Source organism: Asparagus officinalis, chromosome 2 (genome assembly GCF_001876935.1).
Source record: "Asparagus officinalis chromosome 2, Aspof.V1, whole genome shotgun sequence".
Classification (NCBI taxonomy): Eukaryota; Viridiplantae; Streptophyta; class Magnoliopsida; order Asparagales; family Asparagaceae; genus Asparagus; species Asparagus officinalis.
In genome coordinates this window covers 76,761,376-76,775,806 of record NC_033795.1, presented here as the reverse complement: position 1 = coordinate 76,775,806, position 14,431 = coordinate 76,761,376, and the positions used below count along the sequence as shown (strand labels likewise).

The window sequence follows — 14,431 nt, the reverse complement described above, 5'->3', positions numbered from 1 at the left end:
CTCCCAAATAAGGTAAAACAAATTTACTTCCGTTTCCCTTACTAAACTCCCAAACAACATTTTATCTTTTCACTTCCATTCCCTATATTTCCTTTTCATTATTTAACTTTCCATCCTTTTCCTTAGTAAAATCCCAAACATAGCATAAAAGTGCAATTTAGCCTAATTGTAACAAGATCTACGGTCACCATTTATCCAAAATTAAACAAGAGTAGCCCCCCACCCAACATCCTCCCTTATCTCGATAAGGCTCCTCTCCCTCGAAGCGAAGCGAGAAACGAAACAGTTCCAAGCTATGGCGCTCTCTTTGCTCCCAGTGGCTTCACTCTCTCTCCTCAACGGCACAAACAGAATCGGGGGCAGGGGCTCTCTCTTAGTTTCAAAGATCTCATCTTTGCGCTCCCCTTCTCTCCTCCAGAGCTCTTTCCTCTCGCCCGCTTCAACCTCCATCTCCTTTCCTTCCTCTTTCTCTGGTAAGCATTGCCCCTTGGTGAATTCATTTTAGTTTCTGGAGTTTTTTTTTTTTTTGCGATTTTAGAGAGACCCTTTTGGTTGATTTTGCTCTTGATGCTTTCAAATGGCTTAGTAGTGTGGGTTTCTAATTTTTTTTCTTAATCTAGTAAAAAAATTTTAAATTTTTTGTCCCATTTTATTTGGCCGAGTTTGTAGGTCTTGCACTTGTGATTTTGAGAAGACCCGTTTCATTTAAATTTATTTCTTATTGTTTGAATTAGTTTTAATTTTGTAGAGCCCCTTTATGATGCCTAATATTTTCCTGCGAGTTTTGAGAGGACCCGTTTGGTTAATTTTTCTCTTGTTAGCATACATCATGAAATGGCAATATGTTGACGCCCCAATGTTCGATCTGAAGAAGCCCCCAAGTCCTTTAGATTTCACAATGTTTTCTTTTGTGCTTTCAGTAGATTCATCTGGTTAAAAGTCTGCTCAATTTTCTTGGAACATTTTCGTTCGTGGAGTCCCTTTATGATGTATGGTAACGGGTAACCATTTACCACCAGTGTTCAGTATGATGAGTCCCCCTTGTAATTTGAGAACCCTCCTCTTTATTGCTATAAATTTTGAAATAAGGGTCACACTTAAAAATGTTGCTCATAATTTATAGCCTGATGGTGTATGCATGCCGAGTCGAGCTAACCAATTGTTAAAAGGATTAGTTGTGTAGTTTTTGATGGCGCTTATGGTTCTCAATGAAAATGGTCATGTGAAGAGTTGACATCAGGCTGACGGCTTGTTCTAGACTTGTTTAGTTCTTCGTGAAGCATTCTAAGCTTTGTTTTGCCAAGTAGCCAATCTTACTTTTATCACAAACAGTTTCGATGATGATGAGACCAGTCAAAGTGCTTGGAGTTTGTTAGTATTGTTAGACTCAGGAACAGAACAATATATTGGTTTGGTTCATACTAGTCGTCGTCTTACATATTTGATCCTTGGACAAAACAGCTTCAGCCAAATACCTAGAGAAAATGAACAAAAACCAGATCGTGTTTCGGAAGCGTCGCTAGGAAGTGCACGTGAATGGATTGTTTGAATTCATCAATGAAACTCATAGGAATTGTTGAACTTCTTAACCAAAATCTGAAAGAGGAGAATATTAGCTTCTATTTTCTAACTAGGGATGTTATCGAGCCTAACTTGAACAAGCCAGCTTTGTTTGAGTTTGGCTTTTGTTTATAGATTTGAGCAGATATAAACGAACTAAAATTGAGCTATACAAATCAAACTGACTCAAGTTGTTGACAACTTGTGTTGGTGGCCCTGGGAGTTCAGCCTTTATATTACCGCAACTCGTTTTGAACAAAGTTCACCAGCTTTTTCATAAATGATCAGTGTCAATGTATTAACTATGTATTAAAAATATATGGTAAAGGTTCATTAGCATCATTAATAGGTTCTAACATGCAAACTTTTTGTATAGCAGACATACATGCATATACATTTCCATGTTAGTTATATGATTTATACTTAAATATCACATGATTAAGCAAACCTCATCAGGATTCAAGCTTATTCAAGACACACCTGACTAGCTCAGGTTCTCTTGTTTTCTAATTGAACGAACCTAACGCGGACTACTCACAAGTAGCTTCTTCTTTTTAAGCCCCTATTTCTTACCTCACTCGTAGTTGACCTGTGTTAACATAACATCAACTTCAGGCTTCACATTTTCTGTTATGCTGATGAAGTACGGAATCTGCTTTCTTAAGGCTGATAGTTTGATATCATGTGGGCATTTGATTATTAGGGAAATGCCTTGATCTGGTAGGAATCTGGTTGGAATCTTGGATCAAGCTACTCATTAATGGATGGGCTTGATCCATACCTGAACGAGCCCTCTGGGAGGCGAAAAATCTTGACCCATCTAACCCACATTTTGTTCTCTTTTTCTTTTTATCTGGGTAGTCACTTAAAAGTTAAAACTAATCTTTTTAGTTATATCCTATTAACCGTTTCAAACTGCTGTTTTTGGTACTTGAAGCCCCTAATTTAGAAATTAAATCATCATCTAGATGACCCCATACAGAATTAACAGTACAAAATGATACCAGAGCTACAACATAGTTACCAACAGGTCAAAACGGGTCATTGGACTCTACCCACATTCAAACTTTTTAGGTTTCAGGGGACGACTACTTGATCCATAGCTTAGCATCTTACCGATGGGTGAAATATGCGGGTCCATACCCACATTTTGGCATGCAGAGGGTACGTATTTTGTTCCGTGATATGATCCCTAATGCAATATGCCTTTTACTAGTACACACATATTTACAGGCCGCATCGAGAATTACTGTCCCTAGCATTCACCTTTGCAGTATAGTTTTGACTAGAATTGCTACATAAAAATTTCATTCGTGGACGGCCATTTCGTTTACATGTTCCAATAACAGGTATTTAGTATATCATCTATTCAGGGAAATAGTTTCTTACAGTGTGACGCATACACTAAAACAAGTGCTATTCTCTTATAGATTCTAAAATTTCTTTTTCTTTTTCAGGCATATCTCTGGGGATCGATTTGAGTTCTAATACAGCAGTAAAACAGAGATATCGAGGACTTCAAGTGAGGGCAGGGAAAGCTGCTCTCTGCTTGACTAAAAGGTCAAGATCTCGGAAATCACTCGCTCGGACTCATGGATTCAGAAGGAGAATGAGGACTACCAGTGGCAGGGCTGTGTTGAAGAGGCGACGCGCCAAGGGAAGAAAGGTTCTCTGCACAAAATCGAACCCTAACAGTGGAAAAAGAGCATAAGTAGTAAATCAAGCTAGATTTCGCTGAGTATGAACATCTTAATGTTTTCAAGATCTTTGTATGTTCTCGTTGAGTTCTCTTAAGTTTTAACTCTCGGAATTATGTGGCAATATCTTGCAAAAGATCAAATTTATTGGCTTCCCCTGCATATGCATATAAAACCTGCAATGAACTGCACTAGAGCTATAGAAGAGATGTCTGACATTTGAAAAAAAAAATCCAGTCAACAGTAGCTGTAACACTGAGGGGCTGTTTGGTTGTTGTTGGTAAAGTTGTGTATTTATGACACAACTTGGAAAGTTGTTGTCCACCTCATCAATTTTACTTTTATACTTTTCTTTGTTTGTTTTTGATTCCATTGGAATCATAAATTGCTTGTTTGGTTTGAAAATATAACTTTAATTGCTTGTTTGGAAAGTGTAAAAAGTGGTCCCTACTCAAATGATCATATTGGTTAGAATTATTTTTTATTATTTTTTCCTGACTTCAATGTCAGCTTTCTCCTAAAATCATGTCTTTTTTTTATGAAATCACTTTACAAGCCACATCAGCATATGAAATCACTTTATACTATTTTTACAACTATAAACAAACAATCGAAAGTGATGAAAGCTGACATTGGGACCCACTTTTTTACACTTTCCATCCTTTTACATGGTAAAAACATACAACCAAACAGCCCCTGAGGTATGATCTGAGCAAATTTTGCTGGTATAGTTCTGTTTGATGTACGTATCATCAATATTATGGGCTAATTTTTTTTCCCGCCTAATAGTCTCGGTATTTGATGTATGGATTTTTGCACAAAACTACCTGAACCTTTTTAGAGAGAACTATTATGAACTCTCAAAACTGCAAAAGGTGTCATAAATTATTGGGTTTTTTTTTTTTTTTTGTTAACGGTGTTAGTCTTGGATAAGGGGCTGTTCGTTTCGCAAAAAAAATGGGAAACCAAAGAATAGGAAACCTATTTTCTATAATAATTGTTTTGAGGTTGTTTGGTTGGTTTAAAAAAGAAAGAAATTATAGAATAGGAGATGAGATGAGATGAGTTGTCACCTTATTATTGGATGATGTGAGTGATTTTTAAAAAAAAAATTGTTTTGAGGTTGTTTGGTTGGTTAAAAAAAATAAGGAAATGAATTGGAGGTATATTATTGGATGATGTTTTGAGATTGTTTGTGTTTGGTTCATTTTTAAAAATAAGAAAATAGATAAGATGAGATGAGTTGGAGGTATATTATTGGATGATGTGACACATACTTAAGGAAATTAATTTCTTGTTTTTTTTGAGGAAATGGATGGAAATGAATGTTTAATGAGATGAGATGAGTTGTCACAATATTATTGGAGAAATGAATGTTTAATGAGATGAGATGAGTTGTCACAATATTATTGGATGATGTGTGTGATTTTTAAAATGAGATAAGGGGCTGTTCGTTTGGCCAAAAAAACCTGGAAATCAAAAAATAGGAAACCTATTTCCTATTATAATGGTTTTGAAGTTGTTTGGTTGGCTTAAAAAAGAAGGAAATTATAGAATAGGAGATGAGATGAGATGAGTTGTCACCTTATTATTGGATGATGTGAGTGGTTTTTTAAAAAAACTTGTTTTGAGGTTGTTTGGTTGGTTAAAAAAATAAGGAAATGAATTGGAGGTATATTATTGGATGATGTTTTGAGATTGTTTGTGTTTGGTTCGTTTTTAAAAATAAGAAAATAGATGAGATGAGATGAGTTGGAGATATATTATTGGATGATGTGACACGTACTTAAGGAAACCAATTTCTTGTTTTTTTTTGAGGAAATGGATGGAAAGGAATGTTTAATGAGATGAGATGAGTTGTCACAATATTATTGGATGATGTGTGTGATTTTTAAAAATGAGATAAAATGAGATGTGATGAGTTGGATGATGTGACACATTTCTTGTGTTTGGTTTATTTTTAGGGCCTGTTTGGTTATTTCCTAAAAACCAAGAAAAACCAAGAAATGGAAATGGAAAAGGTGAAAATCTCAAAAAGGACTATTTCCTCAATTTCCATCCCTAAAACTCACCCACAACATCCAATAAAATATTATTTTCATCTAACAACTCATCCACATCATCTAATAAAATATTATTTTCATCTAACCACTCATCCATCACATCTAATAAAATATTATTTTCATCTAACAACTCATTCATCACATCTAATAAAATATTATTTTCATCCAAACATCACTCAACTCATCTCTTCTCATCATTTCAAATCACTCACATCATCCAATAAAATATTATAACAATTCACCTCATTCTCATTAACATTTATTTCTTTGTTTTCATCCCAAAAAGTTGTGAAAACACTTTTCTTAATCTTGGATCACATCACCCAATAATACAATGACAACTAATCTCATCTCATTCATCACATCTAATAAAATATTATTTTCATCTAACCACTCATCCATCACATCTAATAAAATATTATTTTCATCTAACAACTCATTCATCACATCTAATAAAATATTATTTTCATCCAAACATCACTTAACTCATCTCTTTTCATCATTTCAAATCACTCACATCATCCAATAAAATATTATAACAATTCACCTCATCTCATTAACATTTATTTCTTTGTTTTCATCCCAAAAAGTTGTGAAAACACTTTTCTTAATCTTGGATCACATCACCCAATAATACAATGACAACTAATCTCATCTCATTTCATTTCTTATTTTTAAGAATGAACCAAACCAAAAGAAAACAACAAACTATAGGAAATAGGTTTCTTATAATTCATTTCCTTATTTTTTTCGCCAACCAAACAACATCAAAACTAGTTTTCTTAAAAAATCACTCACATCATCCAATAATAATATGACAACTAACATCATTTCATCTCCATTTTTTTGATTTCCTTCTTTTTTTAGAAAACCAAACACTCCCAAACCAATTCTTCATTTTAATAGTTTTCCATTTCTTTGATTTCCCTTTTTTTTTAGCAAAACAAACAGGCCCTTAAAGGTAAGAAAGGAGATGAAATGAGATGAGTTGGAGGATAAAAATAATATTTTATTAGATGTTGTGCTGAGTTTTAGGGATGGAAATGGATAAAAATATTATTTTATTGATTTCCTTGTACCGATTTCCTTTTCTTGGTTTTTAGGAAACCAACCAAACAGCCCCTAAGATGAGATGTGATGAGTTGGATGATGTGACACATTTCTTGTGTTTGGTTTATTTTTAGGGTCTGTTCGGTTATTTCCTAAAAAACCAAAAGATAGAAATGAAAACCAAGAAATCTCAAAAAAAAAAAAAAAACAATTTCACACATTTCCATCCCTAAAACTCACTCACATCTAATAAAATATTATTTTTATCCAACAACTCATCCACCACATCTAATAAAATATTATTTTCATCCAACAACTCATCCATCACATCCACCACATCTAATAAAATATTATTTTCATCCACAACATCACTCAACTCATCTCATCTCATATTTAAAAATCACTCACATCATCCAATAAGATTGTGACAACTCATCTCATCTCATTAACATTTTATTTATTTGTTTTCCTCCCAAAAAGCTAGAAAAACAATTTCCTTAAGTGTGGGTCACATCATCCAATAATATAATGACAACTCATCTCATCTCATCTATTTTCTTATTTTTAAGAAATAACCAAACAAAAGAAAACAACCTATTACAAGAAATATGTTTCTTATAATTCATTTCCTTCTTTTTTTCGCCAACCAAGAAATCTCAAAACAAGTTTTCTTAAAAAAACACTCACATCATCCTATAATAAGATGACAACTCATCTCATCTTATCTTTATTTTTTTGATTTCCTTCTTTTTTTAGCAAACCAAACACTCCCAAAACATTTCTTCTTAGAAATAGTTTTCTATTTCTTTGATTTCCCATTTTTTTAAGGCAAACGAACAGACCCTTAAAGGTAAGAAAGGAGATGAAATGACATGAGTTGGATGATAAAAATAATATTTTATTGGATGTTATGGGTGAGTTTTATGGATGAAAATAGATAAAAATATTATTTTATTGATTTCCTTGTACCGATTTCCTTTTCTTTGATTTTAGGAAACCAACCAAACAGGCCCTAAGTGTAAACTATCCCTTTTTCAAGAAGAAAGTTTAAACTATCCTTATTTGTACCTACCAACCCGTAACATTTAGTATAAGATTTTTTACCCGAGGTTGGATCTGTGTGCACATTTTTGGGTTGGGAATGTGCATATTATATGTAACAACCAGTTTATTAATTTAGTTGGCTGGATTACTTGTATGTAATCCATCATTTAAAAAAAAGATTTTTTACCCGAAGACAAAACTGTGAAAAACATATTATGTGTGAAACACGTGACAAATTTCCCTAATTTTAATCAACGATGATAATGTAGTAGAAAAAACATTCATGACAATATATCCCAATGAAAAATATAACATTTTTTTGCAAGATACTTCAAATTTCATGGTAGTTTTGTGAAATTTCGCCGTAGTGGTACTATGGGGAAAAGAAAAATAATATTTAGATGGCATTAGATTTGGAGGTAAGAGCATAAAAATATGAATTTAGGGGGCTTTTGCCATGTTGACTTAGCAACCAAAAAAAGTGTCTTATCTAAGAGCTTGTGTCTTATTGACTTGGTCAATAAGCTAGTAGAGCTGTTTGGTAACCAAAAATAGGAGGAGATTATTTTAAAGATTGTGTCTTTTACAAGTAGCTTTTGGAAAGCTACCTCAAGTAGCGTTTGTCTTTGGGAAGGAGCTGCCAATTTTTTTCTTCCATTTTTACCCCTAATAATTCTAATTTTATATCAATAATATTGCATGTCTTTTTAGTCATTTAACAAATTTAAGCTAGTTGTACAGCTACTTTTGCCAAACAGCTCTAGTCAATCAGCTAGCTATACAGCTAACAGCTTTCAGCTATAATTTCACAGCTTTCAGCTAGCTTAACAGCTTTCAGCTATAATCTCGTAGCTTTCAGCTAGTTTTGCCAAACAGAGCCTTAAGGTGGACATATTTGTTTTTTAATATTAGGTGCAGAAGCATTTTCCCCCAAAAAAAAAAAGAAAAATAGGTTCCACCGAGACTTGAACTCGGGTTACTGGATTCAGAGTCCAATGTCCTAACCGCTAGACCATGGAACCTTGCTGTTCGTAAGCTCTAAATAAATTTATATGACTTTAACTATTAACAGCTTGGAGAACGCCCACAATGGTCCGTGATTTCGGGCATGTTGATATGTGATTCTGTGCCATCCTTAAATTAATTAACCTGCATATTTTATAGACGAAAAATGTCAATTATATGCTACAGCAATTAATGCACATTTTTAAAATGAAAGTCAAATCCAACCAATGCCCTTGTATCTTCCTACAGATTAATTAGTAGTTCAATCTTGCCAAAATTAATTAATTAGAAACACAATTAAAAATTCGAACAGATCCATTTTAGCCTTTTTCGAGCGCCAGAACCTGCCGCTGTGCATGATATCCATTGACTAATTAATGATAATATTATCCGAAACATTAATAAATTCATGCCCTAATGTTCATAATTCACCACCCTAAAAATCAGTTACAGAAACATATTAAGTCCCATTTATTTTTTGGTCCATACTAATATTAATGGGTCAATTTTCATTGAGAAGTTGAAGTTGGGGTCTACTCCTTCGAGGATCAAAGGGTCTGCGATCGTAAGCAAATATGTATTTGGGTTGAGACTGATCCAATTCGATATTGAAAATAATGATATAGAGATTGGATATGTAATGAGCAAGTCGAGTGTTGAGAAATAGCCTTGTATTTTCAGCATTTTTTGCTAGTCTTAGATTAAGGATTAAACTTGATTGGAAAAAATCGATTACAATTTGAATTGAATTCTAACTAAATGAGGATTAAAATTGATATTCCAAGTTAAATAAGGAGTCCTATATGAATTCAAGTGAGAGGGAAATACTCTTTACATACTGCTTGAGAGGTTCATTGTATAAGTCAAACTTTTAAGCCATAGGAAAATCGAAGGAGAATTGCATATTGTAAAAGAAAATGTAGAGAGAACTAGGGTGAGAAATCTATGATTTTGAGAGATCTTTTAATGAGCTTGAGTGATGGTTTCTTATGGAATCTTTAGATATCACAAAAAAGATTTTATCTTTATTATCTCTAAACTAAAGAATATTCAAATCTCTCTCTTATGAACGTAGGTCAGCGTCAAACCATGTAAATCTCATGTCTTTGTACTCTTATTCTATTTGTCGTGGTATATTGTCATTCTCTTTTGTTCAAGTTAGTAGTTTCTAGGAGTTTCCATATCGCTTGGTGATTAATTGGTCTATGAAAAAGGAGGGGATCTAATCGTATGTTCGGACCGTTCGGTAATTCTTTAGCATGCTACACTTCCACATTGAATACCGATTGATAGCCAACGATTGGTATCGGTTTGCGGGTGGCATGTGCCAACATCATGTTCTCATGTCTCCTTAAGTTGAGAGCATTTTTATTTGTTGAGTATGATATGATATAGCTTGTCGATATGGGTTATTAATATTACAGATTGTGTGGATGGTCGACTCTATTAGTTATCAGGTCATGATGGGGAAGTAAAGTGTTGGATAGAGAATTCCTAATCTATTTTGGTAACATGAGGTTATTAGGATTGCTAGTCTATTTTGGTAACATGAGGTTATTAGGATTCCTAATCTATTTTGGTAATAGGTTATTAGGATTCCTAATTTGATTTGGTTTTGGTTTAGAATTCCTAGTATGTTTATGATTTTAGGATTTCTATATATATGGAACAATTGGAAGAGAAAATTGGAGGAGAAAAAAATTGGGGATATTTGGAGCACAGAAAAGAGGTATTTTCTGAGCTATTTGTTTAGGGTTTTGTTTGGAGAGATTAAGAGCTTATTGGTGAGATTAGTTTGTTCCTTCGAGTGATTTGTAATCTCAGTTTGTACTCTTTCTCTATTAGTGAAAACCCCATCCCCTTCTTACCCCGTGAACGTAGGCAATTGTCGAACCACGTAAAACTATTGTGTTTGGATTTGTGCCGTTGTTTTGATTTGTTTGGCCTTTATCTCGATGTTTGTTTGATTTGGTTCTCGAAGCACGCCCGTTTGGTTGTCACGCTTCCGCGACGCGCACAACAATTGGTATCAGAGCTCGAGCTACGCTTGGGCTATTTGGAGGAGCAGATCAATTTGGATGTTTGACTAAGGCTTCGTTTGGTGAGAAATGTAAGATCTTTTTGGTAAAGACTCTATCTTTTTTAGTTTGTATCTATTCTTCGTTTATTCCGTATTGGTTTGTTGGTGCTTGGGCTATTTGGAGGAGTAGATCTCTTTGGAGGCTCTTCGAGGGCTTCGTTTGGAGATAAAGGTGAGATTTTTCCTATTTGTGGATCTCGTTGCCGTCGTGCGGGGTGAGATCATTTGGAGACTCTTGTTAGGGTTTCATTTGGAGGTAAAATTCTCTCCTTTATCAGTTTGGATCTATTCTTCATTTGTTGGTGCTTTGAGATAGTTGGCCGAGATAGAAGGATTTAAGGCTGGGTTATTTGTTTATTGATACGGTGCATTGGATTATTGAGAAGTGCCATTGACCTGCATATTAAAGTTCTTTTGAGCACGTTGGTATGAGCAAGGAGACCGAGGTAGAGTTTGGCACTTCTATTTGATGATTGAGGGGTCTTCTATTTGGTGTTCATTCAGGCATTTAGGGGCCTTCTAAGGAGGCATCATTGGAAGGTAAATTGGTATTTTGGTTTTCGCAGTTGGGGATTGCTCTAGGCATTGGTGGGTTGCAACCAAATCACGTTGGTGTGAAGTCCTAGAAGCCCGCAACAGATGGAGGAAGTGTGTTGGTAGAAAGATAACCCGACGTTCTGATTATGGTAGGGGTTCTTTCTTGTATTTGTGCCGAGCTCACGGCAATAGGAGACACTTCATTGGTGTGAAAACTTTGAGGCGACAAGGCGAGATGGCAGATTTGGGCAACTGTTCCTTTCTGGAGGAGGATCGGCGTTTGATGTCGAGCATTGGCATTGGTGTGCAGGCTACGACATATTTGGGCCGTCTCATGTATAGGTTGCCGACTGCTGCATGTATAGATATGGGATCTGGTGGAGCTGCTTCAGATTTTGGGTTGCGTCGGATGTTTGGCTACCCAGCACTCGGTCACATCGTGGATGTGAGATTTGATCCGATAGCACATTTGGGATTCAGAGGTAGGTTTGATTATCAGGTATTGGCTTCTGACTTTGTTTTGAGCAGGTATGTCACGTTTGACTCTTGGCAGGTGGAGAGTGGTGATCAGATCTTTGGGACATCACAGCGGGTGGAGAGTGATGCTACTCCACATTGGGAGGAAACTCCAGATCATACTGCATCATTTGGGATTCCAGCTGATGTGACACAGATTGGGAATCATGTTGATTTGGATGCAGATGATAGGTTGATTGATTCGAGTACAGCTGATGGATGTAGTCTGGATATGGCCATTGGTTCATCTCAGGTGGAGATGTTTGGATGAGTTCAGTTTGGATCCATTGGAGGTGCTATCAGCCGCAGACTTGATTGTGGTATTGGAGAAGGGTTGCAGACTCTTCTAGTGGATTAAGGCCTTTGGAGGCCATTTGGGTGAACTACGTGAATGCTTGATTCCTTGGGCAGGAGGATACGTAGGCAGTCAGTTTTGATGCAGCCGATTTGGTGAGTAGATACCGACGTTTGGGTGAGTGTTCGCACTCTCGTTTGGGTCTCGACTTGTTATGGATTGAGTCCGTTGTTGTGGATCGTTTCATTTCGTACTGGACGCAACAAGTGAGGCATTTGGTTTGGTCGGTGTCGGCTCAGTTTTGGGAAAACTTCGCGAGGTGGAGAATTGTTGGATAGAGAATTCCTAATCTATTTTGGTAACATGAGGTTATTAGGATTCCTAGTCTATTTTGGTAACATGAGGTTATTAGGATTCCTAATCTATTTTGGTAATAGGTTATTAGGATTCCTAATTTGATTTGGTTTTGGTTTAGAATTCCTAGTATGTTTATGATTTTAGGATTTCTATATATATATGGAACAATTGGAAGAGAAAATTGGAGGAGAAGAAAAATTGGGGATATTTGGAGCACAGAAAGAGGTATTTTCTGACCTATTTGTTTAGGGTTTTGTTTGGAGAGATTAAGAGCTTGTTGATGAGATTAGTTTGTTCATTCGAGTGATTTGTAATCTCAGTTTGTACTCTTTCTCTATTAGTGAAAACCCCATCCCCTTCTTGCCCCGTGGACGTAGGCAATTGTCGAACCACGTAAAATTATTGTGTTTGGATTTGTGCCGTTGTTTTGATTTGTTTGGCCTTTATCTCGACGTTTGTTTGATTTGGTTCTCGAAGCACGCCCGTTTGGTTGTCACGCTTCCGCGACGCGCACAACATAAAGGTCCTAGGAGAAATTTGAATTACCGAAATGATCTATAAGAGAGAATATATTTGGATTATAGTATCACATAAGTATTGAGCCTAAGTGTAAACTGGGTCGGTAATTAATAGAATATTTCTTCTAACACAGTTACACAACCATAGTGATAAGGACGTAGTCACCAATACTGTTTATATCAGAAATTTAATTGTATGGATTAGTGGATTTTTAGAGGAGTTTAAGGTCCTCAATGCTGCTTGATAGTTGAAAAATCAGAAAAAAGCAAGAGTCCTGCACAGATCACACCCATTGGAGGGCCAAAGATGATTTCTTTAGCATGCTCTCCGATATCAAGTCATTGATAGATGAAGCAAATTTTCTAAATGCAGAATCTAGTTTTAGAGCGTTGTTAAATATTCTTGTGTGCACTTTGCTAAATGCAAAATCTAGCCATGATAGATAATCTGTGAGGGCATGTTGGTAATTTGACCGGGTGGATTCAGTCATCCGATCATATCGCTTTACACATGTTGGCAATCAGTTGAATGATTCACCTTTGCGTTTAATGCAGTAGTGGCAAAGTGGCTGAAGTACGCGTGTTAGTGTCGTCCAATGAATCATTTTGACTTTGGCTCGAGAAATTATAATGACTCTGGTCATGTATTAAATGCGATAGCAAATGGGCGGCAAAGTATGACACTACTGAAGCTCATAGGTCGTTCCGCTGTTCGAGACATGTCTTAGCGAGCGTCACGATAGAAGATATCTTTTGTTCGGACTTGGATTCTTCTATCAGATCCCAGCTTGAAGACACTTTTCGTCTCAGTTTTGAGCCTTTAGAGAGGTTGGCGATGCCCACACTTGGATCGCGCTCTCAGGCTTATAGGACTTGACCAATTAATCATAAAAGGTGGCTGACTTTGAAGAGCTTATTAGATTTAGTAATTCTAAGGATAAACCAAATATAAAGATAGATATCATCCTTGTCATAGTATTATTTTTAATAAAATTTAGGTGCAGATCACAATTTGCACATCTCCACCCCCACCACCACCTTCATTAATTACTCAGGGGCCCATCATTTAATTTTCCCCCGGTCCCACCTTAAAACAACTGAACAACTAAACTGTCTCTCTCTCTCCCCCCTCACACTCCCCTCCTCTCATTCTCTCTCTCTCTAAATTCAATGATGTCTGAAAATTCCTATTCTACCCCTCTCCTCCCTTCACCCACCTCCTCCTCCTCCTCCGCCGGCGTCGGCCTCGGCTCACGCATCGCCATCGCCGTGGGCATACTCGTCCTCATCTCCACCATCATGCTCGCCTCCTAACCTCTGCATACCGCATCCCAGTCCTCCTCCGCGGGCCGACCACCAGCGGGCCCCGCATCACACCGCACCCCCTCCTTCTCCCCTCCTCCCCCCCAGCCACCGCCGTCGCTCGTGCCTCGACGGGCCCACCATCGACTCCTAACTACCCCAAGTCCCGCCACGTGGCTTCGCCGGAGGCCGTGGCCGCGGCACCTCGCGATCTGCTTGCGGAGTACGCGGAGGGGAGACGGTGAGGTCCGTGCCCGAGTGCGGCACCGGTTTCACGCGAGGTGTGTCGACGTGGTGGCTGCGGGTGAGCGCCACGTGTCCCGTTTGCCGGAGCTCCCCGGTGCCGTCGGCGTGGTACGCCGGTTGGCTACGCCGCTGTGCGGAGCTCATACCGCTCGCTTTCCATC

General features: G+C 37.0%; 1 protein-coding gene and 1 non-coding gene across 2 annotated transcripts; one reads left to right on the top strand and one right to left on the bottom strand.

The window, feature by feature from the left end:
- Nucleotides 226-3,419, top strand: LOC109831673 (50S ribosomal protein L34, chloroplastic-like). The gene is made up of 2 exons (XM_020399050.1): nt 226-473; nt 3,018-3,419. Exons 1-2 carry the CDS (start codon nt 296-298, stop codon nt 3,269-3,271), a joined length of 432 nt encoding a protein of 143 aa, XP_020254639.1. The 5' UTR covers nt 226-295; the 3' UTR covers nt 3,272-3,419.
- TRNAQ-CUG lies at nt 8,365-8,436 on the bottom strand. Its single transcript has one exon. It is a non-coding gene; the product is annotated as a tRNA-Gln (tRNA).

What these genes read in the sequence shown, in the direction of transcription:
- LOC109831673 (XM_020399050.1), top strand. Translation starts at nt 296, where the DNA reads ATGGCGCTCTCTTTGCTCCCAGTGGCTTCACTCTCTCTCCTCAACGGC. An exon ending in CTTTCCTTCCTCTTTCTCTG is followed by an intron (nt 474 to 3,017) that starts GTAAGCATTGCC and finishes TTTCTTTTTCAG; the next exon opens with GCATATCTCTGGGGATCGAT.